Source organism: Myxocyprinus asiaticus, chromosome 29, assembly GCF_019703515.2.
Source record: "Myxocyprinus asiaticus isolate MX2 ecotype Aquarium Trade chromosome 29, UBuf_Myxa_2, whole genome shotgun sequence".
In the NCBI taxonomy this organism is placed as follows: Eukaryota; Metazoa; Chordata; class Actinopteri; order Cypriniformes; family Catostomidae; genus Myxocyprinus; species Myxocyprinus asiaticus.
In genome coordinates, this window is record NC_059372.1 from 24,061,121 (window position 1) to 24,087,930 (window position 26,810).

The 26,810-nt window shown below is 36.1% G+C and overlaps 2 protein-coding genes across 4 annotated transcripts; one reads left to right on the plus strand and one right to left on the minus strand.

The window, feature by feature from the left end:
• The first annotated feature begins 2,367 nt into the window (after positions 1-2,367).
• Positions 2,368-9,857, plus strand: ca6 (carbonic anhydrase VI). 3 transcript variants are annotated; one of them, XM_051663002.1, is made up of 10 exons: positions 2,368-2,568; positions 2,923-3,102; positions 3,559-3,707; positions 4,119-4,214; positions 5,522-5,588; positions 7,186-7,343; positions 7,424-7,550; positions 7,654-7,737; positions 8,909-8,929; positions 9,065-9,857. In XM_051663002.1, exons 1-10 carry the CDS (start codon positions 2,484-2,486, stop codon positions 9,679-9,681), a joined length of 1,584 nt encoding a protein of 527 aa, XP_051518962.1. In that variant the 5' UTR covers positions 2,368-2,483; the 3' UTR covers positions 9,682-9,857. The 3 variants fall into 3 exon arrangements, with proteins under 3 accessions (XP_051518962.1, XP_051518963.1, XP_051518964.1); XM_051663003.1 differs by lacking the exon at positions 8,909-8,929; XM_051663004.1 differs by lacking the exon at positions 2,368-2,568 and having other exon boundaries at positions 2,664-3,102; positions 3,508-3,707.
• Positions 9,858-10,006: 149 nt separating this feature from the next.
• LOC127420593 (solute carrier family 2, facilitated glucose transporter member 5-like) lies at positions 10,007-23,577 on the minus strand. Its single transcript, XM_051663005.1, is given in 13 exon segments — positions 10,007-10,595; positions 15,754-15,881; positions 16,816-16,891; positions 17,119-17,220; positions 17,677-17,787; positions 17,934-18,064; positions 18,067-18,111; positions 20,730-20,855; positions 21,371-21,523; positions 22,529-22,653; positions 22,770-22,927; positions 23,057-23,155; positions 23,469-23,577. Coding segments are annotated over 13 exon segments (1,524 nt in total). The 5' UTR covers positions 23,511-23,577; the 3' UTR covers positions 10,007-10,367.
• Positions 23,578-26,810: the final 3,233 nt, after the last annotated feature.

Here is a 26,810-nt window from a genome sequence, read left to right on the forward strand (position 1 = left end):
ATATATATATATATATATATATATATATATATATATATATATATATATATATATATATATATTAGAGGTCGCCCTTTGCACTTTGGTCAGTTAAAATGTGCACTTAGGCATTGTTCTGTAACAGCACAATTTTTTATTTTTTTTAGTCTTGACTGTTCTTCAGTGATACACTACATTCTTCCACATTTTTATCAGTACTGTGTACCTTTATCTGTGCTGTGTACCCTGATTTATCTGTACTGTGTAGATTTATAGATTCGGATGAGTGCAGCATTTTTGTCATTTTAATTTATGAACCAACAGGTTTGATGTCTTATGTCCAGTATAACATTCTTTGTGTATTGTTAATGTTCCTTTGCTGCTATAATCTTTGAGCACACTGAAAATTGTTCCACAAATGGTCAAAAAAAAAAAAAAAAGAAAAAAAAAAAGATAAATAAATAAATAACACAGACTGTCAATTAGATTCAGTAACAATTAGATCAGAAGCAAAGTCACAAAGAAAATATGCAGAAAGGCACAATGTCTGATTAAGGTCTGATTAAGGACCTTGTTGGTGTTGAGCCATTCCAATCTCCACACAACTTTGTGTTTTTAATATAATTTAATAGCGAAGAGTTTCAGTTGTTGTTGTTGTTGTTGTTTTTTTGTTTTTGTTTTTTAGTTGACTGAAATTCCTCTATTGCAGGCTCTCTTGCACAACTGTCCTATATAATGAAGTAGCATTTCTTCTGTTTTATCAAGATGCTCATTTCCTGCTGACGAAAACCAGCCCCCGCATGATGCATCTACCACCATAACTCACTGGTTTTGGGTGAGTAGTCCTAGATTTGTGCTTTGAATTTAGACTAAAAAGATATATCTTGGTCTTCTCTGATCACATCTTTTCCCTCCATTCATCTGGGATACTATTATGTTTTTTTCTTGTTATCAAAAAGAGTAGTCCTTTAGAGTAATGGACAGTGTTATGCAGGGCTCTTGACATGGTTGACTGGGGCATCTTTAATTCATTATCATCTACTGAACTCTGTAGAACCTTCAAAGTAATAGTTGACTTCTGGATTTTTTTCACCAGTCTCCTTTACACAGATGACCTCCTTTAGGCAGAGCCTTTTTTGTTTGATGTAGACATCACATCCAAATATTAAACTAACATTGTTGGGATATTTGATGTGTACCCTTTTCCTAGTTTATCCTAAACTTTTTTCCCATTATATTTGTATTGAGGAAACTGTTCTGCAACACAGAGAAAAACACATAAGCATATTTCAGTTTTTATTTATTTTAAAACAAGGTCACATTAAAATTAACATTACGATTAGTTACTTTAAATAAAACTCTTAATATTAAGAACTAAACTTAATCGTAAGCTTTTTAAAAGCTTTTCAAGGCATTTGTATCCTGTATAGCATATGTAGTGTTTTTCAATTCTTTTGCTTTTGTCATTGTTCTCTTATGTTGCTCCCCAGTTTCTCTTATAAATTTGCACTTCCCTGGAACAACTTGTCAAAACATGTCTTGACAGCTATCACACAACTGTTAGTAGTGTCTAGGGCAGTTAATTATCTTTACTCAGAGTTAAAACATCTTTATGCTTCATTGAGCCAAGCAGGACAAATGACTTTATGTGTTTGATTTAGCCGGCAACTTGACAAAACAAGTTTGAGTGATTCTGTTAGCAAGCAGTTACCATGCTACCAGTTTTCTTTTCTCTGGACTATATAAAACAGCCCTGCACTTGTCATTGTGAAGTGTTGGGATCATATTAAATTTAACAATCATGCAATAAGCTTGCCTGATAAAATGCAAGATTCACACTAGGCACCACAGTTTCCTTGATACTGTGTAATTAAGTAATTATAGTGGAATACAGACCAACAACATGTAATTTACATGTAATTATTTCCTGGAACAGCTTGTAGCTGCCTATTGTTATTATAATAGCTGTATTTATTAATTTGATTAATGTGTGGTAACATAGAGAGTGTGAAAATGTGTGGCCGTTTTTAAATATTTTTCCAATTAAGAGTAAAATTTGAATATATATATATATATATATATATATATATATATTAGTCTGATTTTCTAATTTTGAGACAAATGTGGTCTAGTTGAGGAAATTGTTTAATATGAATAAACTTTACAGCTTCTGCAACACAGAGAAAAACACATAAGCATATATATATATATATATATATATATATATATATATATATATATATATATATATATATATATATATATATAATAACTGACATAGAATAACACATAATAATAACTGCCTCAAACATTCGTTTGCCAATACGTCAAAAGCTTCTCTAAATTACCATGTTACTACACGCCTTCTGCATTTTGGGTGTAAGCCGTTGTAATCAATGTTACACTCAGCACCTCTTTACAATCCTGTGAAACAGTGAACAGTCTGGCCTGGGGAGACTTCAGAGCACACATCAAAACAGTGAGGTTACCGATTCAGTTTGAGAATGGAGCTGTTTGCAGTGCTGTTATACGCGGGTTTGGTGGATTTTGCATTGGCAGGAATAGATGGAGCAAAGTGGACATACTCAGGCAAGTGCTTCTAAAGAAATCACAAATATATCAATCTTATGAGTCTTTCAATCAGTCTTACGAGTCCCGATGCGCACCTAAGGAAGGTAAGGATACGATTAGTTTTTAAGGTAATAAACATTTAATTTTACATTAGTACTAAGCAATGTAAAAACGTCAGCTAAACACTCAGCTTTCCATTAAATAGGATTACATTTGAATTTTGTGAATAAATAATAGCCTACACAACCTAAATAGGGCTATTATTCAACAAATAGTACAACAGCGTACAGCTCAGATATCTATTCATATTTGACATGTTTTCTTTTCTTTTCTTTTCTTTTCTCTCATGAAATGTCTCATGGTTTCATTCAGAGGGAGAGCTGGATCAGAAGCACTGGGCAGAAAAGTTTCATGAGTGTGCGGGGAACCAACAGTCTCCTATTGACATTCAGCGGCGCAAAGTGCGTTACAATCCGCAAATGCCACAGCTGGAGTTGACAGGTTATGATGAGATCCACGGGAGTTTTCGCATGAAAAACAATGGACATTCAGGTATGCTTTCTTATATCATACAATTTTTGTATTAACGGGAGATGTAACGCCCTTTATCTCTGCGAAAGTTATTTAGGCTATGCTTAAAATAGACCAAAGTGACCATTTTTGTTAACCAGAACGTTTTGGGAACGTTCGTTTATGGCTATAAAAAAATGCAACCTAAAAAGAACGTTCCTAGAACGTTAGGAGTTTGTTCCCCACCCCCCCAAAACAAATGAACTTTAAGAGAACGGTCTGTCTTTGCTGGGGACCACTTGCAATTTGGGGTCTGTTATTTGTACTACATTGATCTTTGTCGCCATCTGGTGTCGGAAGTTCTAATGGAGGATTATTATAGTATCTGTTTTCATATAATGCATGCTTTACTCCCGCTATTTCATTCAATCTATGTGATCTTTACAGGGTAGGTTAGTTTCCCTTCCATAAATATTATCCACAATCTTGTTATGACAGTGGAAATTCAGCTGCCACACACTTTGATGATTACCAAGGGGTTTCCAGATCACTACACTGCTGTCCAAATGCATCTGCACTGGGGAGGCTTGGAACTGGAGGCCAGTGGATCAGAGCACACATTGGACGGCATCCGCTACATGGCCGAAGTAGATTACTGCTTACATAATTCATTTCTACCCCACCACAAATATAAATCGTCTGATTTATGCCTAATAAACACAGGGAGATGTCCTAGTTTTTTTTTTTTTTTTTTTTTTTTAAAGCATTGTGTTCTTCAGTGGCTGTAGGGCTGAGAGTTCATTCACGTGCTGCTGGACACATGCCTGAAGTCTTAATATGTCACATTTTATTTTAGACAAAAATGCACTTATCATTGTTTTAATTGCGTTTGAAATAGAACGCCAGCGTTTTGAAGCTGAGTTGCACTAAAGAGTGTTGAGAAAGCTTTAATTAAGCAATGTAGAGGATGTTAGATCTAAGATATGTTCTAAATCTCACATTACACAATTTATAGTGCAACATATCTAACACTTTCCTTTTTGACTTCTGTGTCATAGCTGCATATCGTTCACTACAACTCTGAAAAGTACAGCAGCTTCAAAGAGGCCAAAGATAAACCAGATGGCCTAGCAGTTTTAGCCTTTTTTTATGAGGTAAGATGGAATATTTTTTGAATTTGCTGTAACCATCAAGTGGAAGTCCATATTATGTTTGAAATAATCTTTTAATTTTGTGATTTGAAATATATATGTATGTATGTATGTATATATATATATATATATATATATATATATATATATATATATATATATATATATATATATATATATATATATATATATATATATATATATATATATATATATATATATATATATATATATATATATATATATATATATATATATATATATATATATATATATATATATATATATATATATATTATTTATTTATTTATTTTTTCTTCTTTTTTTTTCTTTTTTTCTTTTAAAGGGGTAGTTTGCCCAAAAATGAAAATTGCTGCTGTGGAACACAAAAGGTGATGTTAGGCAGAATGTTAGCACCAGTCACCATTCACTTTCATTGAGTGATAAAAAGATGCAATCAAAGTGAATGGTGACTGAGGCTAACATTCTGCCAAACATCACTTTTTGTGTTCCACAGAAGAAAGATAGTCATACAAGTTTGGAACACAGTAAATGACAGAAAATTTTTTCTTTTCAAGATTTTATTTATTTATTTATTTATTTATTTTTTTTTGTGCAATGCTTAAGGGAAATAAATATTGGTAGGTAAATAACAATAGAAATACAGATAAGAAAAAATATAAAATACAAAACATTGTCGGTGTAAATGCTGGCTTTTTTTTTATCACTATCAGCTCTTTAGGAGCTGGGCAAGGCACCATATGACCCCACTTTGCCTGAAGCACGTAGCATGAATTAAGTTACACATCTGCATTCTCTGAACTAAATGGGTAAATTGATCAGACTGCTGTGTGGTGGCTTACTGGCTGACATTCTGTTCCCACAAGATAGTGTGCAGGTCATGAGCTCCCACTGTCATTTTACTGGGGTAGGTCATTGCTTTGACAACACACCCCCAGGCACTCTGCTCTGCTGCAATATGTAGTTCAGTTGCAAATCTCTGGCTCTGCAATTGTTCGGGTAATAGCTGGGCTTTTAATAGTTTTTTTCAATTTTAATAGTGTGTTGCTGAAACCGCTGTGTGAGGTTTATCTGAACATTTTTACACGTTAATGGCTCAACTGACTTTACATTGTTGTAGTTTATTAGCTACTAATAACATGCAAGAAGTTTAATAACTAATTTAAGCAATTAAATCAACCACTTTAAATATAATTGTACAGTGAAAATAATGTTAAAAGAGTTTTTTCCCATTTCCTGGGTATTGACATTGCCGGTAATATTTAGATTTGTCTGGATCCTTTCTTTAGGATGGGCATTTTGAGAACACATACTACAGTGATTTCATTGGAAACCTGGCAAAGGTCAAGTATGCAGGTAATGCAAAACATCTGGGATGAACTTCTCAAATATATTTCATACCAGTGGTTCACAACCGGATTTGGGTCACGACCCGAAATTAGACGCATGTCTGTTTTGATAGGGTTGCGGGACATCAGGTAAAAACAATGCTAAATGAAACTAACCATTTATTTGTGTATAGTTAGGATAGCAAAACAAATAGACTTATCTGCTTTTAACCTTCCTATTCTGTTTAAATTTTCAGAAGTAATACAAATAGTTTAGTTTATCGGACTTTGTGACTTTTCCTCAACTTGCCATCTGAACACACACACAAAAAAATTGGACTTGATTCGATAAGTGGTCGTAAAAAAGCGACACCTTTGCTGTTTGCGGTCAAGAATGACCGACCATAGGAAATGAATGGGAAAGACTAAAAAACAGAGCAATTGCTTTTTTATATGTCACATACAATGTACACTCACGGAGCACTTTATTAGACACACCTGTACACCTACTTATTCATGTGATTTTCTAATCAGCCAATCATGTGGCAGCAGTGCAGTGCATAAAACCATGCAGATATATGGGTGAGGAGCTTTAGTTAATGTTCACATCAACCATCAGAATGGGGAAAAAATATGATCTCAGTGATTTCGACCGTGACATGATTGTTGGTGCCAGGCGGGCTGCTTTAAGTATTTCAGTAACTGCTGATCTCCTGGGATTTTCACACACAACAGTCTCTAAAGTGTAAAGAGAATGGTGTGAAAAACTAAAAACATCCAGTGAGCAGCAGTTCTGCAAACGGAAACACCTAGTTGATGAGAGAGGTGAATGGCCAGACTGGTTCGAGCTGACAGAAAGGCTACGGTAACTCAGATAACCACTCTGTGCAATTGTAGTGAGCAGAATATCATCTCAGAATGCACAACATGTCAAATCGTGAGGTGGATGGGCTACAACAGCAGAAGACCACGTCAGGCACTTTATTAGGACCAATTAGTGTTCCTAATAAAGTGCTCAGTGAGTGTATAAATCAAAATAACCCTAATCAACCCTTACCCTATATATATATATATATATATATATATATATATATATATATATATATATATATATATATATTACACCTGTACCGTGTCCGGTTAAAAATGACCACAAATAGCAAAATAAGAGGCCCTACTTGAACAGAACAGGAGGGTTAAAAGGGAGTAGAAAAAGGTTCCCCTACCTTTTGTTTTGAAGATCAAAGTATGTCCAATCAAACTCTATGGTATTTTGGTGCAAATCAATCAGTCACTTTGTAAAAGCAAGCTATATTAGGCAGATGCCAACATGGAAAGAATGTGTGACATGTCCTCATCCTCAAAAACCATAAACAAAACTATGCAAGGAAAAATAAAATACAGCCCAGACTATATTAAATTCACATTCAGTTGCAACAAGGATAAACATGGTTTGTGCCGACCACAATGTGACAGTATAGGTCGCCACTTGATGTAAAATCCAATGTGAAATCTGGGTCATGAAGTAAAACCTGTTGAGAACCATTGTTTTATACTATAAGGCTCATGGCTGTGTCTTGTCTATGCACTTGTTTTTTCATATTTTTCTCTATCACTCTACACAGGCCAGTCCATGAATATAACTAACTTGAATGTACGCTCCATGCTACCAGAAAACCTCAACCACTTTTTCAGATATCAAGGCTCTCTCACCACACCACCATGTCACGAGAGCATTCTGTGGACAGTTTTTGATACCCCCATCACCCTCTCTCACAATCAGGTGCCACCTCAGAAAGTTCACAAGAAATTGTTTTCAATCTTTTTTGCTGTATGTTTAACTTTTAATGTGGTGACCTTCAGATCAGGAAATTGGAGAGCACATTAATGGACCATGAAAATAAGACCCTGTGGAATGACTACCGCATGGCCCAGCCTCTGAATGACAGAGTGGTGGAGTCCTCTTTCCTCCCACGTCTGGGCACAGGAGGTTAGGCCAGTGCTTCTAATTTCCAGCAGAGCCAAAAAACACTAAGTGACAGGTCTGCAGTACCTGAGAATGTTCTCCCTGTCTTCTCTTCGGTTTCCTGCAGGAATTTGCCGTCAAGAGGAGATCGAGTCTAAGCTTAAAAGGATTGAGAGCCTTATTATGTCGCTGGACAAAAAAGTGCTTTCAGGTATAAAATCTTTCAATCATTTCATGAGAAATGCCAACAGGGTATCCTTAAAGGTGAAGTGTGTAATTTTTGTGGTACTAGTGTTACTAAACGGAATTGCAAAAATAAAGAAATTTTCCCAAACACTCTCCTCTTCTGCCATTGGTTGGAAAAACAAATAGTCTTGACCCAAACTCACAACTGTTTGAGCCAGTGTTTCTGTGTTGATCAGGGGTGCGTTTCCCAAAAGAATCGTTAGCTAATTATGGTCGCAATTTAAATCGTTACCAACATAGTTCAATGATTTGGTGTTTCCTGAAACCATACTTCCAACAAACTTTTAATACTTAACATCATCGCAAAGTTGTGTGGTTGTAACAATAGCTCTCCATCTATGGTTAGAAGCATCGTTCCTTGTTAGTTTGCTGTGTGGACATTATTTGACTTCACTGAGGCTTTTATATCTTTTATTCTATATCTTTCATTCTGTCAAGAACTTGACCACATTTACATGCATTTAGAAAACGATTTATTCCGAACACAGTTTTTATGTGTTTATGTTAACGCATAAGTGGCGCTAATATGTTTTTGAAGAGTGAGCATGTGCATATGTCAAGTGCGTCAGGGAAACACCGAAGTCTAATATAGAGAGAAACCCCAATATTGCAGCGCTATGCATTTGTCACATTGCAAAGTGTCTTCAGCAGCTTTCTCACATTAAACAGCTTTCTGGTGTACGTGTAAATTAGCTATTTTAATTAAATATTTGTGGAAGTTATTACTCCACCCCCTGAGTAACATCATTAAAGACAGCTTAACTTACGTGGTTCGAACAATGGATGTGTGTCGTGACAAGCTAATTAATTTCTACAACAATGCATTCTACTATAGTGGTTACACAGTGAGTTATGTCGTTGTACGAGAAACGCACCCCAGATTGGGATTCTCAAACAAAAAGAGCAATGTTTTGATAGCGCCACGAAAGGTTTACGCTTTTGGAGGAAATCAACATACAAATCACTTACTTATAGATGTCTATGCATATTAAGCTGGGATTGGAGAAAGTATTTTAACAGAAAAGATTACACACATCACCTTTAATTAATACATTCTCAATATACATTCTTAAGCTGTCTCTAATATAAAAGTATGAAAACAAGCTTTGACATGTAATTGGTGTATGCTTTTCAAGGACAACCATCTACAAGTATGGGTGAGTATTTTAGAAAAATTTAATTTTAGAATAGGTAGAAGTAGACATTCATCAAATACAGTTTAACTGTGTGAAAACAGTTGCATCCGAGTGAGATTTATATTTTGCCTTGTTTTCTTACCTTTCCTTCCCTAGGCCCGCAATCCCTATCGCCAATGGTCCTTTACTTCACTGAAAAGAATCTGGAGAGTTATGCCTTGGTTAACTTGATTCATCCAATGAACCTACAGTCCTTCACAACCTGCATGAATGTCCGTACACCACCCACACACGACCTCACCGTGATGTCCTACTCCACCTCACGCAATGACAACGAGCTCATGATCACTTTGGGCTTTGAAGTGGGTATCTGGATCGGTAATGAGTTTGTGAATTTGCCTTTTAACTATCAATCCCAAGACTGGACAAACTACTGCTTTACCTGGGCCTCTCATACTGGAGGGGTTGAATTGTGGGTGAATGGACTGATTGGTGAAGAACGGTATATTCGGTCAGGCTATACCATTCCATCTGGAGGAACCCTTATTCTGGGGAAGGACCAGGATGGCTTTTTAGGAATCTCAGCTACAGATGCGTTTGTGGGCCAAATGACAGATGTGAATGTGTGGGATTACGTGCTGACTAAGGATGAGATTGATGAGCAAATGTTGTGTGGTAATAGCAAAGCAAAAGGAAATGTCTTGAGCTGGGGCATCACTCAGCTCAGTCTGTATGGAGGAGTTCAGCTGCAGGCTGAACAGGTTTGCCACTGAAAAAAGCACTACTGCCAGCAGACAGGCTCAGAACTTTTTAAATGACTGTCAATATCAGCAGTACTAGCTTTGCTAACTTGTACTGTATACTGTCCCAAGGGATTAAATGCAATTTAAGATGAAAACTATAAAATTGTATTCACTCTATATTTTAGATGTAAGTACAGTCCATAATAACACTCACCAAGCAAGCGTCAAATGCAAGTAAAAATTGTGTCTTGCATTAAGTTCACCTCATATATGATGGTGAGAGTGACACAATGACCTTCATGGTTTGTCAATAATATGAGGAATATAAGGACAATAATTAAATTTTCATTAGGACAAATATATATATATATATATATATATATATATATATATATATATATATATATATATATCATGAAAAAATCTCATGGTCAGTAAGAGATATTTTTGGGTGGTGGCAGTTGCAAAAGTTCATTTTGGATCTGGGATATAAGCATTGTAATGTATTTACCCGACTGATAATATGAACCATATCTGAAACTTTTCAATAAACAATAGTTTTATTCTTAAAATTGTGTTTTATTTAAACAGTACACATATTTATTATTTGTATTTATCTGTATTCATATACATAATAAATACAGAATGCAATTAAAAGAATATATTCTTAAAGAAATGCTCCAACTGAAGTTCTTTTGTTGTTACCCATTGAGCCATCAGAGAAATGTGCTTTTAATTTCCTGTCCACTGCTTTCCACTCCTGTCTCTTTGATCTCAGAGTCCCCGGCCTCCACTACAATCTCCATCTTGTTTCTCTGAGCAAAAAGCTTGCTGATCTCCAGAAAGGTTTTGTTTTTAGTCTCTGGGATGACCACCCAGATGTAGATAAGTGTGGCAAGACAGACGCAAGCAAAAATGATGAAGCTGTATGCACCCAGGCCTCTCTGCAGACAGATACACAAATGAAAACCATGAGGGGCACATTAACTTATGAGGGGCACATATCTTTTTAACTCCTTCAAGCCCCCTTTGATCCCATAGGAAGGACAAATAACAAATGACAGCTCTTAATTAGCTCTACTGTTTCACCTAGACAGCAGTGAGATTGAATGGAGACTGCTTCTCAGGTTTTTCTCATGAGAAAAAGACCCAAGCAATTTGACATGTTTCTTTCTAGAGAAGTTTCAGAACTAATCTAAACAATGAGCCAGTTTACATGCACACCAATACGCTGATAACTCCTAAAAATCAGTTTATTTAAAAAAAAATCAGACGAAGCAAGGAAACCCATGCTTACATGGGATATAAATAATCTTGTTATTCTCTGCTTTTGAGTGACGTCAAACCCTAAAGAGGCATGCGCACAACACTTGCGCACATTAAGCCAGTAAGAACATGTAAAGTTGTTTACATGTAACGTGAAATTGGGGTAATGGGGTAAAATCTTTTATCTTTTTTTTTTTTTTGTTCTGGGGGATGTTTGGGGTTTGATTGTTGCACTAATGTTGGAATGTGGTCATTGTAATTTTATTTTTCACACACAATCTATTTTTTCTAATATGTCAAAATGTCAAATGTTAATATGAGTGGATTGTCTCTCTCCACATGGAATGTGAATGGGTTGGGGCACCCCATAAAAAGAAGGAAGGTTATTTCTTTTCTTAAACGTAAGAAATATGATATGGTGTTTCTTCAAGAAATGCATCTTTCCCCGCAAGAAGCTGAAAAATGTGGGAAGATATGGGGTGGACATGTTTTCTTTAGTGCTGGCTCAAATAAGAGCAGGGGAGTCATTACATTGATAAGTAAGCATCTACAATTCAAATGTCTCAAACAGATTAAAGATAAATTAGGAATAGTCATTATTGTTTTAGCAGAAATTCAGGGGCAAAGGTTGATTTTGGCTAATATTTACGCACCTAACGCTGATGATCAGGGCTTTTTTATAGATCTTGAAGGGATGTTACAAACCGCTGGCACCCCTCATGATATAATACTGGGAGGAGACTTTAATCTTTTGATGGACTCAGTCCATGATCACAGTGAAGCAAAAGTGTGTAAGCCCCCTAGAGCTACAGTGACACTTCACAGAATGTGTAAAAATCTTGGTCTTACAAATATTTGGAGACTTTTGAACCCATCTGGTAGGGACTATAAATTTTTTTTCATCAGTCCATAAGATCTATTCTAGAATAGAATAGAATAGAGGCATCCTCATTTCATCTGTTGTTGATTGCTCAATTGGAAACATCTTAGTCTCAGATCAGGCCCTGGTGAGTTTAGAGGTGTTGCCACATACAGAGAAAAAGAAATCATATAGTTGACACTTTAAAGTATCCCTTTTGAAAAATCCTGAATTTCAACAAATGTTAAAGGCTGGAATCAATGTTTATATGGAGACCAACTGGTCCTCAGTATCCTCTGTGGGCGTGGCTTGGGAGGCACTTAAGGTGGTTCTTAGGGGTTGGATCATACAGTATGCCTCAGTCATCAAAAAATCCAAAGCACGAAAACTTGTGGAGTTGGAAGGGAATATTAAAAGTGCCGAGGCAGAGCTGAAGTGCCGAATGTCGTCTGATGGCCTCAGAGAATTGACCCAGTTGAAATACAGATATAATGCTAGTTTGTTGCAGAAGGTGGAGTTTTGGCTATTCAGGGTAAGACAGTCATACTTTGAGTCGGGGGACAAAGCAGGAAAACTCTGGATAGATATATAAAGAGTCTTTTTCTACCATTCCCTCAGTGAAATCTGCTGGTGGTGAAATTTTTACCACGGCCACTGATATTAATAATGCTTTTAATTAATTCTATCTTGATCTCTATAGCTCCATATCTTTGTCTACTGATGAAGATATTATACATTTTGTGGAACCATTAGAACTCCCTAAACTGATGACTGAGCAAAAAAATTATCTTGATTCTGAGATAACCTTGGAGGAGCTTGGAGAGGTAATTAGGTCCTGATTAATTATCTTGCCCTCCAGGGCCAGATGGCTTTGCTGCTGAATTTTAGATCTTTTTAGATCTTATGCTACAGAATTGGCTTCACTTTTGTTAGAAGTTTATACGGAATCATTAAAGAATGGAAAGCTTCCACCAACCATGACACAAGCCCAGATCAGTCTGATTCTTAAAAAGGACAAAGATCCATGCGAGTGTAAGAGTTATTGTCCAATTTCCCTGATCCAGCTAGACGTAAAATTTTGGATAACCAATTAAGTTATGACATCTCTTATACATATAGATCAGGTGGGGTTTATTCGGGGCCGCAGCTCTTCTGATAACATTAGGCATTTCATCAATATCATGTGGGCAGTAGTGAACGATCAGACTCCGGTCACTGCCATCTCGCTTGACGCTGAAAAGGCGTTTGATATGGTAGAATGGGATTATTTTTTAAAGATTTTGGAAATATACGGGTTCGGGAATACTTTTATTAGATGAATTAAGTTACTTTATAGACACCCAGTAGCAGGGTACAAACAAATGGATTAATTTCAGATTATTAGACTCTGGATAGGGGCACCCGGCAGGGTTGCCCTCTTTCCCCATTATTGTTCTGTCTTGCCCTGGAGCTGCGATAAGAAAGGAAGATGTTAGGCGGGATTTTCCAGGGTTAGTGGCGGGAGGTATGGTGCATAAGCTTTTGCTTTACACAGATGATTTTCAGTGATTTTATTATTCATCTCCAGCCCCACAAAATCTATGCCTTGCCTCCACAGAATTATTAATTCCTTTTCTAAATTCTCAGGATACAGAGTCAATTGGTCTAAATCCGAAGCTTTGGCTCTGACAGCGTACTGCCCAGTGATGTCTTTTCCAGTGGCCCAAACAGGGCATTAAGTATTTGGGCATTTAATTCCCAGCAAATTTATATGATTTAGTCAGAGTTAATTCTGACCCCTTAATAAAAAGGTTTTCAAGCAATGTGGGCAGATAGGCTTCATTACATTTATCTATGATTGGGAAGGTTAATGTTATTAAAATGAATTGCTTTCCAAAATTCAACTACCTGCTACAATCTCTTCCTGTAGATGTGTCCCTTTCTTATTTCAAGCAATTTGATAGCATAGCGAAGTCCTTCATTTGGAATGGTAAGCATCCCAGATTACATTTCAATAAGTTACATAGGCCAATGGACAAAGGTGGGCTAGGCCTACCCACGATTTTGTTTTATTATTATGCATTCAGTCTCAGACTTTAGGCTCATTGGATGCTTTCACCTGAGAGAACCCCTCCCTGGTTTTGTATTGAACAGGAAGTTCTTGCCCCCATTTCACCATCGCAATGCCTTTCTATCAAACTAACTGGAGAAGTTATGTTATACCCCTTTATCTCGCATTTGCACTCGGTATGGACAAAAGAGTCCAGACTGTTTAATTCGGACATTTATTTAAATGTTGCCTCGAGCATATGGCTGAACCCAAAATTATGTATTAATAAGTCCCCTTTCTACTGGTCAGAGTGGATTGTGAGAGGGATTGCTTCACTCGGTGACCCATATGAGAGTGGAGTGTTGAGATCCTTTGAAAATTTGGTTCAACATTTTGGGATTCCCAGGTCTCAGTTCTATAGGTATTTACAGCTGCGCCACCTGCTCTGTACTATTTTTGGGAGTAGCACCCCCCCCTCCCCCCAAAGCAGCAGATACTCTGGGAGAGGTGATTACTGCTTTTGGAAAAGGTCATGAGGCATCAGTGTATTACTCCCTGCTAATTCAGAGTCTGGTGAACTTCTATCAACAGATTATGGGAGAAAGATTTTAACTTGGAACTGGAGGAGGAAGTGTGGGCTAGGATTCGAAAAAATGTCAAGTCTGTATCTAGAGATGCAAGGGTGTGCCTTATGCAATTCAAGATTTTACATAGATTCTATTGGACCCCCACTAGATTGTATAGGTTTGATCTTAAAGACACACCCACCTGCTGGCGATGCTAATCGGAGGATGGAGACACGGCCCATGTTTTTTGGTGGTGTGCTGAGATCCAGGAATTTTGGTTGAAGTTTCAGAGTGACGTTTTGGGCACTTGGGTTTTGTTTTGCCCCAGACTCTGTGTTTTGGGTGATGGGGCGGTCATCGATATAGGAGATAAATACATAAAAAATTGGGTCCTGACCATTGTTATGGCAGGCAGATTGTTTTAAGGGAATGGAACTCGGCTGGAACGTCCTCAATTCGGGAGTGGTGCGAGGAGATGCAGCTTTCGAGGAGGAGTCGTATAGAATGCTGAGGATCTGGGATTCGTTTGATGGGAAATGGGGCAGATATTTGATATTTTTGGGGGACTCCCAGGGAGGGACTGTGGAGAAAGAGGCGTAGTTTTAGATGTGTATGATTATATATATATATATATATATATATATATATATATATATATATATATATATATATATATATATATATATTATTATATTTTGTAATTTATTTATTTTATTAATATTTTTTTTTTGCATGTGTACTTATGTGAGACCACAGGCATGTTCGTTGGGGGTCGGGGTGGGGTTGTTGATTGGGGAGGGGGAGGGGTAGTAGTGGGAGTTAAATGTTGATTCATTGTATATATGTTTTGTTTTTCTTTGTCATCTCTATGAATCAATAAAAATGTTAATCTTAAAAATGAATGTTCTATCTCTGTTTATATCGATGGTGCTTGACAGGTGATGGAACAGGATGTAACTGGAGAAGAACATCAGAATTAAATTGCACTTGACCCAGCCCATTAGCTCTTTGTGTGTACAATTCCACCAAACCCACTTGTGCCTAGACTTGATTTGCACAAAAACACCAAAACTTCATGGCCATGCCCATTGATTTTGTATGTATGACTTATGGCGTAGCGCTGCGGTTAGCACTCTTAAAATAGGGCCCTATATATTTGACAATTGTCTTCTTTTTTTACTTCTAATTTATTTCATTTAAGTTCTCAAAGTGTCCTCAGTCTTCAGCAGAGAACCTTCAAACTACCAAATATACAAGGATTTGCATTGATGACAAGATTTTTTAATATCATTAGAAATTTCAACCATTAAAAATTTACAGACTCCACTGATCTTTTGGAGCAGAACTATGACTATTTGTCAATGGTTCATTTGAACTCTGACCTCTAAAAAAGGGAAGACCAGGCCAACTGTGAAGTTTGAGAGCCAGTGAACCGAGCCAGCCACCATGAAGGCTGGTGGTCGAGAAGACTGCCGGAACATCTCTGTGGTGATAACATAAGGAATAGGACCTGCGAAGAAATGCAACAAAAGCTGTCAAACCTAGAAATTCTTTCATCAGACATCTTTTTATACAGAAAGATACACAGTAAATCATTTGGACCCACTTAATAATAGGTGTCTTTACTATGTACTTAGGCATTTATTACAATGTACTCATTATTTACATACAGTATGTGTTATTGCGTTGTACTTATATTTAAAGTACCTGCTTTTAATTACATCTGTAGTTACACTGTTAACCTTATCCCTGACCCTAAACCTAACCCTAACCCAACCCTTACCCTAAACCCTTACATACTCGTACCTCAACCGCAGTAGCAGCAAATGTGAATCTTGAATTTTGCAGAAAAAAACAAAACAAAACAAAACATGTAATTACACAAAAAGTGCATTATTGTATGTATTTTAATGTTAGTACATAATGGTTAAAAACACCTAATATAAAGTGGGACCAAAATTTCAACCCACTAAAATGGAAAATGTAAATTTACATCCAGCTTTCAAAAGTTGTGACAAATTTACAACCTGCAGTGATAATTTTAGTATAATTTTTTGACTACTTTGAATTAAGTTACTGATGAGTTGAAGCTCTAAATAGTCATAAAATTGAGCAGAAATGTCAGAAATTATTGCTAAAAGTTAAATGGATAAAAACAAGGATGTTTTTATAACATAATCATGAAAACAATTTTTCCATCTTACAAGATTGCTTGAAGCACTGTGGTGCTTTTACAATGCTTTATAGCCACTTTAAAGCACAACCACTTTTCTTGTGTTTACTCTAGGGTTTTAATGTAAAGTCCCTGAACTGCAGCATAAATCCATTGTCATTTCCCACAAAGGAATAAAACTGTATGGGAAGGAGGGTGTGAATTCATTGGAATGCAGCAAGCTCCCTCTGTCCCTGTTGGATAGGTCTAAATGGGATTGCTGTGAACTCACTTGGGCCAATAGCATGTCCAATTACGTAAACAATGACACAAACAATGCTGACGTAGGGCATCCAATCCAGTTTTGTCTGTGGATGGAATGTACAGCTGTTAGTGTGAGGTACATTTACCACATTTATAGCCTTGCATTTCACATAGACCCAGGAGTCAAATTTGTCAGCCCAGCACATTCTCTTCTCTAGAATTAAAATGTCCTCTGAGACCCTGTCCAGATTTATTTACAGTTAAATTGAATTTGATTGTTCAAAATATTGTGTTTTATGCCTGGGATTGAGTAAGTACAGCATTGCTATACCTGGAAGAAGAGAGCTATGGTCAGGAGAACACAGGCTACACAGCAGATACCAAAGCCAATCAAAAGCAGCAACTTTCTGCCAGATTTCTCCACTATGAACACCTACAAAAACATACATTACAGTCATGTTTCTTAGTGAAGGATCTGAGCTTCATAACAATTATCATGTTAAATAAGTCACTCAACCATGTTGAAAAGACCAGAATATGTTGTGTTTTGGTTGCTTTTCCCCAACAAGGTGTCCATGGCGTCCGCATCATGCTTCCTAACTAGGCTAAAACAGTAAGACGTCCTTGGTCAACAAGCTTCATCTATGCTAGTTGTAGCTGGTTGACTAGAAAGACTGTGGTAGTTGACAAGCTTCGCTAAGTTTTGCTCGGCTGCACTGGTTAATTAGCTAGACCAGCACCAAACCAGCACTAACCAGCTTTAACCAGCCTGGACTGGAGCAGCATGGAAATTCAAGCTAGTCTTTTCAGCAGGGAAAGAGAATATTAAACAATGAGGAGCATAACGAATGCAGAAAAGCAATGTGGAATTAGAAAGTTAGTTCCTTACAGCTGCTACAGTCATGAAGACATTCACAGCTCCTGTTCCAACTGTCACATACTGAATGTGATCTTCCCTCACTCCTGCTGAGCTGTAGATGCTGTCTGCATAGTAATAAATCTGAAGGTGGGGTTAAAGGTTAGATTTTTTAAAACAAAACATATCTGAAGCCTAACATGACACCACACTTACAAGAAAACTGATTTCGCCACAGAGGGAAGTGTGTGGAAAATAATCACTTGTGAAAATTGTGTGGTAGTACATACAGCATTGACGCCTGAGAGTTGTTGGCCCATGTTCAGGATGATTACAGATAGCAGCTGCCAGCGCAGTGAGCGGAAGGTGAAGAGGTTGAGCACGGAGAGATGGCCCTCAGCTCGCTCCGATTGATCCTCTCACACAGCTCTTCATCCACATCCTCCCAGCCACGCAGCTGCTGCAGTGCTGAAACACAGCACAACAGAGCCAGAGGGCATCAAGGCAAACCCCTCAGAGTGTTTGTATGTGAATTGAACTGTCTAAAACAAAGAACCCTCTTGCAAAGGATTCTAGGTAGAAACATTGCATCAAATGATAGAGAGATGGAGCAGGAACCGCCTGGAACGTATTGTACAACATTGAGAGTTGCATTAGCATAGAGAGTTGAATAGCCTGGCCTTTAATAACATGCGTAGGAGTATAGTAGGCTACCATTAATGTATGTACAATGTTAACTGTGAATCAGTGGGTTATGAAATGTTATTCTGAATATTTATAATTATTTATTATGGATCCATGTCACTTTTACGGATTTGGAACCCGGAAGTAAACTATAGCAGCGCAAACTTCTATCCACTTTTTCCTGAATAACCAAAACGCCTGCTTTTGGTTTCCAGTCTCCAGTGTTTTCACTCGCATCAGCGTTTGTTCTTAGTGAAAAACGAGATGTTAAGTGTTTTAAATTTCAAAAAATTGCCTGTGGCTTCATAGTGCCCGTACTTTACAGAGTCGCGATGACCGTTTTTGGTCACTGCCTCACCCGTGGGTAGATGACATGAAGCGATGGACTGAGGTTAGTTACGTTGATATCATTAACTACTTTGATTTGTTAAGACAGACAACAACTGCACAACTCATTTTTACTTCAACTAAAACACTAAAAAGAGTTGTTATTCTCCATCTGGATCACTTGTTGTTGTAGTTTTTTCATTGCTTCCTTCCTATTGAGATCAAAACCAGAAAACAGTCCAGCGGCAATCAGAGTCAACATGGTGCCACCTAGTGGTTGATCAGAAAAAACAGTAGATGGTGAATGGAAGACAACAGAAAATATAGATTTTTTTCCAACAGCAAAATAAAAAAATACTATTACCACTGTTACCTTTCCACAACATCCCAAAAGAGGGGAAAATAATTGAAAGTGGTGCATTAAAGAAGTCAGAGGAGTTTTTCAAATTAATGCCAAGGTAATAAAACACAAGGAGTAATGTTAGGAAAGTACACTACAAAGAAGAAAAAGAAATTCAATACAAAAAAGTTTTCCACTTCTTTCAATGTGTTTTATAGTGATAGACCGATATATCGGCCAGGCTGATTAATCGACCGATATTAGGCCATTTTGCGATTAACAGCATCGGCCGATAACTGTGTTTGTTTGGCCGAATAAAAGAAGTGTTAAATTTCCCTTGTGCCAGTTCCAAAATCTACCATTATATTTGTCAATGGATAGTCAACACTTTCTGTTTTCAAGTTATTTTTTTCAAGTATACAGTTTGCAAATTTTTTTAATATTGCATTAAATAAGTATTTGTTTCACTTCAAAAATTTTATTAACATCTGATTTGCTGTTTTAAATTGTATTATGTTTATCCTGATATCAAGATATCGGTATCCGCATCTGCCCTTCAAAAACCCATATCGGTCGAACACTAATGTTTTACACAAGATTTACACTGCTAAATAAGGCGGAAACATGTTATTACAGTCTGTGAAAAGGGTGCATTGGTTGAAGTTAACTTAATATATTTATTTAAGGCATTTTCTTTCTCTCTGCAGTCACAGGTACAAAAATGACTGATCAAATAATAATTGGCAGACCCCCATGCAGTACCACCGTGGACCCCCTGTTGAAGACCCCTACTTTATATATTACATTGTATTTTAAATGGTTATACTCAACCTCTCTCTCATGTCAATGTGCAAACTCATTGAGCATTCTGTTCAACTTTGCCAAATAGCAATTTGCCTTATTTATCAGGAGTACTTTTGTTACATATCATTACTACATTAGAGCCATGTGAACAATTTTTATGGTGTTGGATTAATGATTCATTTTAACACGTCATTATTCAACCACTATTTGTTCTGGCATTTTGATTCTACACAAGCACTTGAGGTATTTACAAAGAAGCAACAAGGTACAGTATATATATATATATATATATATATATATATATATATATATATATATATATATAGATAGATAGATAGATAGATATAGATATAGATATGGATATTAAAAATGTTCTGGTAAAGCATCCAAATGTTTCAAATTCATATTTTACAACAAATCAAGACGTTGAAACTAATTTTTTGTTTGATTTCTTAAATCTCTGCAATCTTAGCTAACAGGGAATGCTCTCAAAACTTTAGCTAACGTTCTCCAAAAGTTCTCTCAAAGTTGTGAACAAACGTTCTTGCAGTAATGTTAATAGAATGTTCTTTCAAAATTTTCTGTCGTTGATTAACTTTCTCAAAACTTTAGCATGAAAACATTATTCATACATTGTTAGTGGAAGGTTCTTTAAACATTACTACATTGTAAAAAAAATTCCACAATTTTCAAACGTTTTCCAGAACGTTCCTATAACCAAGATTTTTTTTAATTTTATTTTTTTATATAAAATTGTATTTTTTTTTAAAAATGATGCTTTGAACATTCCCAGAACTTTCAAATAAGATTAGGAACGTTAGGAAAATGTTCTTGGAACATAAAATTATTAGCTGGGCAAGTGCGCATCTGCTATGAAACTCAAATTTTCTGAGTTCTCTGACATGGGAGACAGAAATAACTTTTTGCATACCTTTCCTGGCAGTTTTTTCATCCCCCTTTTGTATGAGCATGTAGCGTGGGCTCTCTGGGAAGAAGGGTAGAAGCAGGAGTTCAATGACAGCAGGGATCCCTGTGAGACCCAACATAATGGCCCAGCCTAGAGAGAGAACATTACACATCACCATGATTATTCTCCAACAGCAGAAAATCAGTAACTCCCCCTAAAATCTCTATATTAGAAAACTGTATAGAGATAGGAATAGCATAGCAATAGTACAGCATGTCATTAAAAAGCATTTTCAATATAGTCTAGTCTCTAGATAATCAAAGTGAGTATTGAATTAATTTGTTATTAAAAGCTGTTTTATTTTACATGGAGCTGAACTGCCTCATGAGGCTGCCATGTTTAGATCACATGACCAGCTGAGTAAACTTGATTTTTATCTTAGTAACTTCCTATTATCTGACACTTTCACCCACAAAATAGAAATGAATCATGGTTGACTGTGAATAAGGTATTTAAACAATGGCATCGGTAACTGAACACTTGCTGCAGCATAAACAAAAAATTACTGAGTGCAGCTTTAAATACAGCCTCTCTGTAAGATTAATTCTTCAGACCAATTACCACAAGAGTACTGCACAAATAATATATAATATGTTGTGTGTCACCTTCTTTGTTGCCCAGGATACTGCGAATGCCGAAAACCTGTGCAGTTAGAATGCCAATAGTGATGAAGAGCTGGGGCACTATACCAATGGCCCCCCTAAAATTCTTGGGTGAGAGTTCTCCCAAATACATGGGCACCACATTAGAGGACAGGCCTAGAGGAGAATCAGCAAAACACAGTTGGTCTGTTTTTATAGAAGCATACTGTTATGCTTAGGTTAGTTCATCCAGAAAATTTAAATTCTCTCATCATTTACTCACCCTCATGCCATTCCAGATGTATATTACTTTCCTTCTTCTGTTCTGCTGAACAGAACAGATATTAGAAGAATATTTCAACTCTGTAGGTCCATACGATGCAATTGAATAGTGACCAGAACTCCAAAAGCTGCCAAAAAGGAGATAAAGGCAGCATAAAGTAACCAATTTGACTCCAGTGGTTTGATCAATGTCGTCTAAAGCGATCCAGTTGGTTTTGGGTGGGAACAGACCAAAATATAACTAATTTTTCACTGCACATCTTGAAAGCAGTCTCCTTTGCGATCATAACTTCAAGCTTAATTACACTTCCTATAGCTTCATCTAGCGCTCTGCACATGCATTAAGCACTAGAAAGTGTAATCAAGCTTGAAATCATGATCGTGCTTAGAGACTGCAATGTTACATTTTGGTCTATTCTCACACAAAACCAACTGGAAGACATTGATTACACCACTGGAGTCGTATGGATTACTTTTATGCTGACTTTATCTCCTTTTTGGAGCTTTTGGTGTTTTGGTCACCATTCACTTGCATTGTATGGACCTACAGAGCTGAGATATTCTTCTAAAAATCTTCATTTGTGTCTGCAGAAAAGAAGAAAGCAAGTCCTACACACCTGGGATGGCATGATGGTGAGTAATTTTTGGTTTTGGGTGAACTATGCCTTTAACCCTTCTATTGTCCTAACAGAAATTACACGGCATAGAATTTTTTTTATATAATAGAAAGAAACCGGCATACGGAATTTATTTTAGTTGTGAACAGGTAACAATCTAGTAAATGAGTTAAAACATGTTTTTGGTACGATAATCATCAATTCATTTCGTAGGAGGAATTTTCTTAGGGCAGTTAGAGCATTAAATAGCTGATCCATACTGATGGGTGGAAATTGTACTGACCTGCACAGATGCCCACCAAAAAGCGTGCAACAATGATGATCTCGAATGACTTCAACACTTCACTCACACCCATCATTATAGCAGGAACAATAGAGAAGATGTTGTTGAAGAGTAGTGTGCCTTTTCTGTAGGCCAAAGATCTCAGTTAAAGTACTATAACATATGAGGAAAAAGGGTGCATGATGATTTGAATGCAATAGAATATTGGTATGATTTATTCACATCGTAATATACTAATTACCTTCCTAATTTGTTCACCAATGGGGCCACCATAAGAGAACCAAAAAACCCACCCAGTGGGTACATGGACACCGTTATGGACCACAGGAGGGTCAAGAGATTGTCTGTCATTGGACCATAACGATCCTCATATATTTGAGTGTAGAACAACTGCATATCCTTTTATCAGAATATCAGAGTCAAGTTTATCAGAGGTTATGGCTAAATATGTATTAAGAATGTTTAATGGCAACACTTGACATTTGCAAGAATAGAACAAAATAGAATAGAATAGAATATACTCAGTACTGGGGCAGGTGAGTTGATAACAGCCACATTGTAGCCATACTGAAAAGACGAACCAAATGCAGAGATCAAAGACGCTAAAGCCAGTACCAGCGTCAACCTCTGCAAATAACATGATGTTATAAAACATGTAAATGCTAATAACATTCTTCATAGACAAAGAATAATGTTAGGTCATGCATATATTCTATATATATATATATATATATATATATATATATATATATATATATATATATATATATATATATACGTAGGCTGCTTCTATATATTGAAAATGGCCAAAGGTGAAAAACACTGTTGGTTGATTATGTTGTCGGACCAAACCAAAAGGTAAAAAAAAAACAACAACAGCAATGTAAAACAAGGGCTCTGTTTTGTATCAGAAAAATAATTTCAAGTCAAAAGTACTCACCCCCTTCCTCTCAAATTTTTTCATTTTAATTTCTACCTCCATGCTTTAAATCCTCAGTAATACTTAGTTAGAAACAACTTCAGTGTAAAAGACCCGCTGTCATTTCTTTATATTGCACTTTGGACATTGGAGCCAACCCTGACTATAGTTGTTTTGTACTAAAGCCAATTTATAATCTGTTATAAACAAAAAAGTAATGCTAATTATAATAATCAAAGAGAACCATGTTAAGTTATGATCATGTCAGTCAAGACTGGAAGTTTTATAAAAAACAATTATAAAATAATATTAAACTTTCCATCAACTTTTGCAGAGGTGAATTTACCCAAATGTACCTAGAAGTGTATCTTCTTCCATATTTGTGTTTGTAAATACCTTGTTTGTCTTTGCTAGTGTTATTCAAAACAAACAAAACATTTATCAAAATGACAAACAAATTAGGAAATACATTACAACCAATACCTGGCTCTCGGTGCCATTTGTCTCTTATTGACTAATCGACACTCACTGAACACTTTATTAGGAACACCTGTACATCTACTTATTCATGAAATTATCTAATCAGCCAATCGTGTGGCAGCAGTGCAATTCATAAAATCATGCAGATATGGGTCAGGAGCTCCAGTTAATGTTCACATCAACCATCAGAATGGAGAAAAAATGTGAGTGAGCAGAATAGCATCTCAGAATGCACGACACACCGAACCTTGAGGCAGATGGGCTACAACAATAGAGACCACATCAAGCACTTTATTAGGACCATAGTTTTACTAATAAAGTGCTCAGTGAGTGTATATCTCAGTATATATGTATGTGCAGGCAAACATTTGGAGAATGGGAGAAAGTACACGCTAATACACATCTTCTCAGATAAAGGTTCTGCTCATCATGTGTACTCTGGTTCCTTCATGGCTTTAAAATAACTCCAGTTTGGAGGAAATGCTGTCAGAGAAATATTGCAGTCTGCAGTTACATTGCATAAGGCAATAGTTCCGTATAAACGTTTTGTCATTTGATCATTATGACAAAATATTGCAAGTATGCCTTCTTAAGAATTCGGGAAGACATATGAAAAAAGAACTGATCTGTTCTGAGATGGAACAAAACTTTTTTTATAAGTAGTAAAAGAGGTTTTTATACTCTAGGGTTGTATAATGGTAGTTTACTTTTTGATGCATAAATGGTCCACTTCTGTGAATAATGGTTTGCAGCCTACAACTAACAACATGAATGGGTCATGCAGAGAGGTTACCTCCACAACTATAGACTGAATACTAATAGGAACCATTCATGTCTGGATTCCTTACTTGGAAACAATTTAGAACAGTGGTTCTCAACCTTTTTGACTCCAAGCCCCCCACTGACAAAGACAATATTCACAGGCCCCATCAAAAAATCTTTTAGTGAGTGCTCAGCAGTGCATTTTCAACACAGTAAGAGATATGACGTCAGTTAACATTGTCATCTTCATTTCTCAGCAGTTATCAAGTTGCTTTAATGTAACTTATTTAAATCATTTAAAAGTCACCTTGAGGTCCTCTTGGAAGTTTGCTTAGGCCCCCATTTGGGCCCCGGCCCCTTGGTTGTGAACCACTGGATGTGTGACGTTAATTTTCAGAACATTTGCGCCCCTTATAGGTGAAAAGTATTTATGCTAGTGGAAAAGAGTTACATTAAGCAGATTTTTAATCTTCCCAGCAACACATGATGAGGAAACTGTTGTCTTTACTTGAAAAATGCAACTCACTTAATAAAACAGTATATACAATTATGAACTGATATGACAGATTCTAAGAGTCAAACAAGAATGGTTTGGAGTTTTAATTAATCCAAAAATAGATTTTTATTTCAGGCTGGCTGCTAACCAATTGTCCTCAGAAGGAAACCTTCATACTCCATTGAGGACTTCATACACAACCTGCAAATTAGCATATTTTTAATTAAGACCCTTTTTATTTGTATTTATCTTAGCTACACTGTGTTAAAAATATAAGAATCCTTTGACTTATCAATGCCCATTCAGAACAAATTCTGGAGTTAATTGAATAATTACTCACTGTCATGTAATAAAGGAAAAACACTGTAGTCAGGGATGAATTATTTCAGTAAAACTTGGAATATCCTCTAGTCATCCTCAAACTCTAAAAAGCAATTTTCAGATATAATTGTTTGTTCTCAGCTCTGCTACTCCTGAGTTGGTTCAATAAATGTGAGGAAATATACTGAATTCTGTGGGCTTAAAGATTGAGGTATTTTTTACTTTAGAAATATAGGTTCCCATATTAATAAAATAATAAAAAACAATTAACCTTGACTGTTCTTCTGCAATAAATGTCAACACAAATTTCAGATGCTAAGCTTAAAGGAATATTCCGGGTCCAATACAAATTAGCCTCAATCGACAGCATTTGTGGCATAATGTATTTTAACTCGCCTGTTCAAAAAAAAAAAAAAGATGCAAAAATCATTGTTACAGTGAGGCACTTATAATGGACGTGAATGGAGCCAATTTTTGGATGGTTTAAAGGCAGAAATGTGAAGCTTATAATTTTATAAAAGGACTTACATTCATTTTTCTGTTAAAACGTGTGTATTATTTGAGCCATAAAGTTGTTTAAATCGTCAATTTTACGGTTGTATTAGGGTTTACGGTTTTACGTCATCATGGCAACAAAGTAATTGATGATTTTAGTGTGATAAAACTGCTTACAAATCATTTCTGTGTAAAGTTATAGCCAATTTTACACAGAAATGGTTTGTAAGCAATTTTATCACACTAAAATCATGCTAAAATGTATATTGTTTACGTCTTGTGGCTATGCTTGAGAATTTTAACATTTATGGATTGACCCCATTCACTTCCATTGTAAGTGCCTCACTGTAACCCAGCTTTTTTTTTTTTTTTTTTTTTAAGAAAAGGAGGGATGAGTCAAAATGCATTTTTGTGGTAATCAACATTGTGCCACAAATGCTGTTGATTGAGCTTAACTTGTTTTGAACCTGGAATATTCCTTTAATTTGTCATAGCATTCACTGCATATGTACTGTAAAATATTATCCATAAAATAATGAAAATATTTACCCATTGACTGAGAGCCTTTATATTATCATTTTGGCAACACTTTACAATACATTTTTATATATTAGCATTAGTAAACACAATAGTTAACATGAAATAACAACAAACAATAATTTTACAGCATTTATTATTCTCGCTTAATATTAATCAACTAATTAATTTTTTAACGATGTAAACTATTTTAACAATTTAAAAGTTGTATAAATGAACATTAGTATATTTATAAATAAACATCAAACACCAATATTAATGAATACTGAACC

Bases quoted from the DNA above. Each gene is read 5' to 3' on its own strand.
- ca6 (XM_051663002.1), top strand. From the start codon at position 2,484: ATGGAGCTGTTTGCAGTGCTGTTATACGCGGGTTTGGTGGATTTTGCA. The intron at 3,103-3,558 runs GTATGCTTTCTT...TTGTTATGACAG, and splicing joins GAAAAACAATGGACATTCAG to TGGAAATTCAGCTGCCACAC. The intron at 4,215-5,521 runs GTAAGATGGAAT...TCCTTTCTTTAG, and splicing joins TTTTAGCCTTTTTTTATGAG to GATGGGCATTTTGAGAACAC.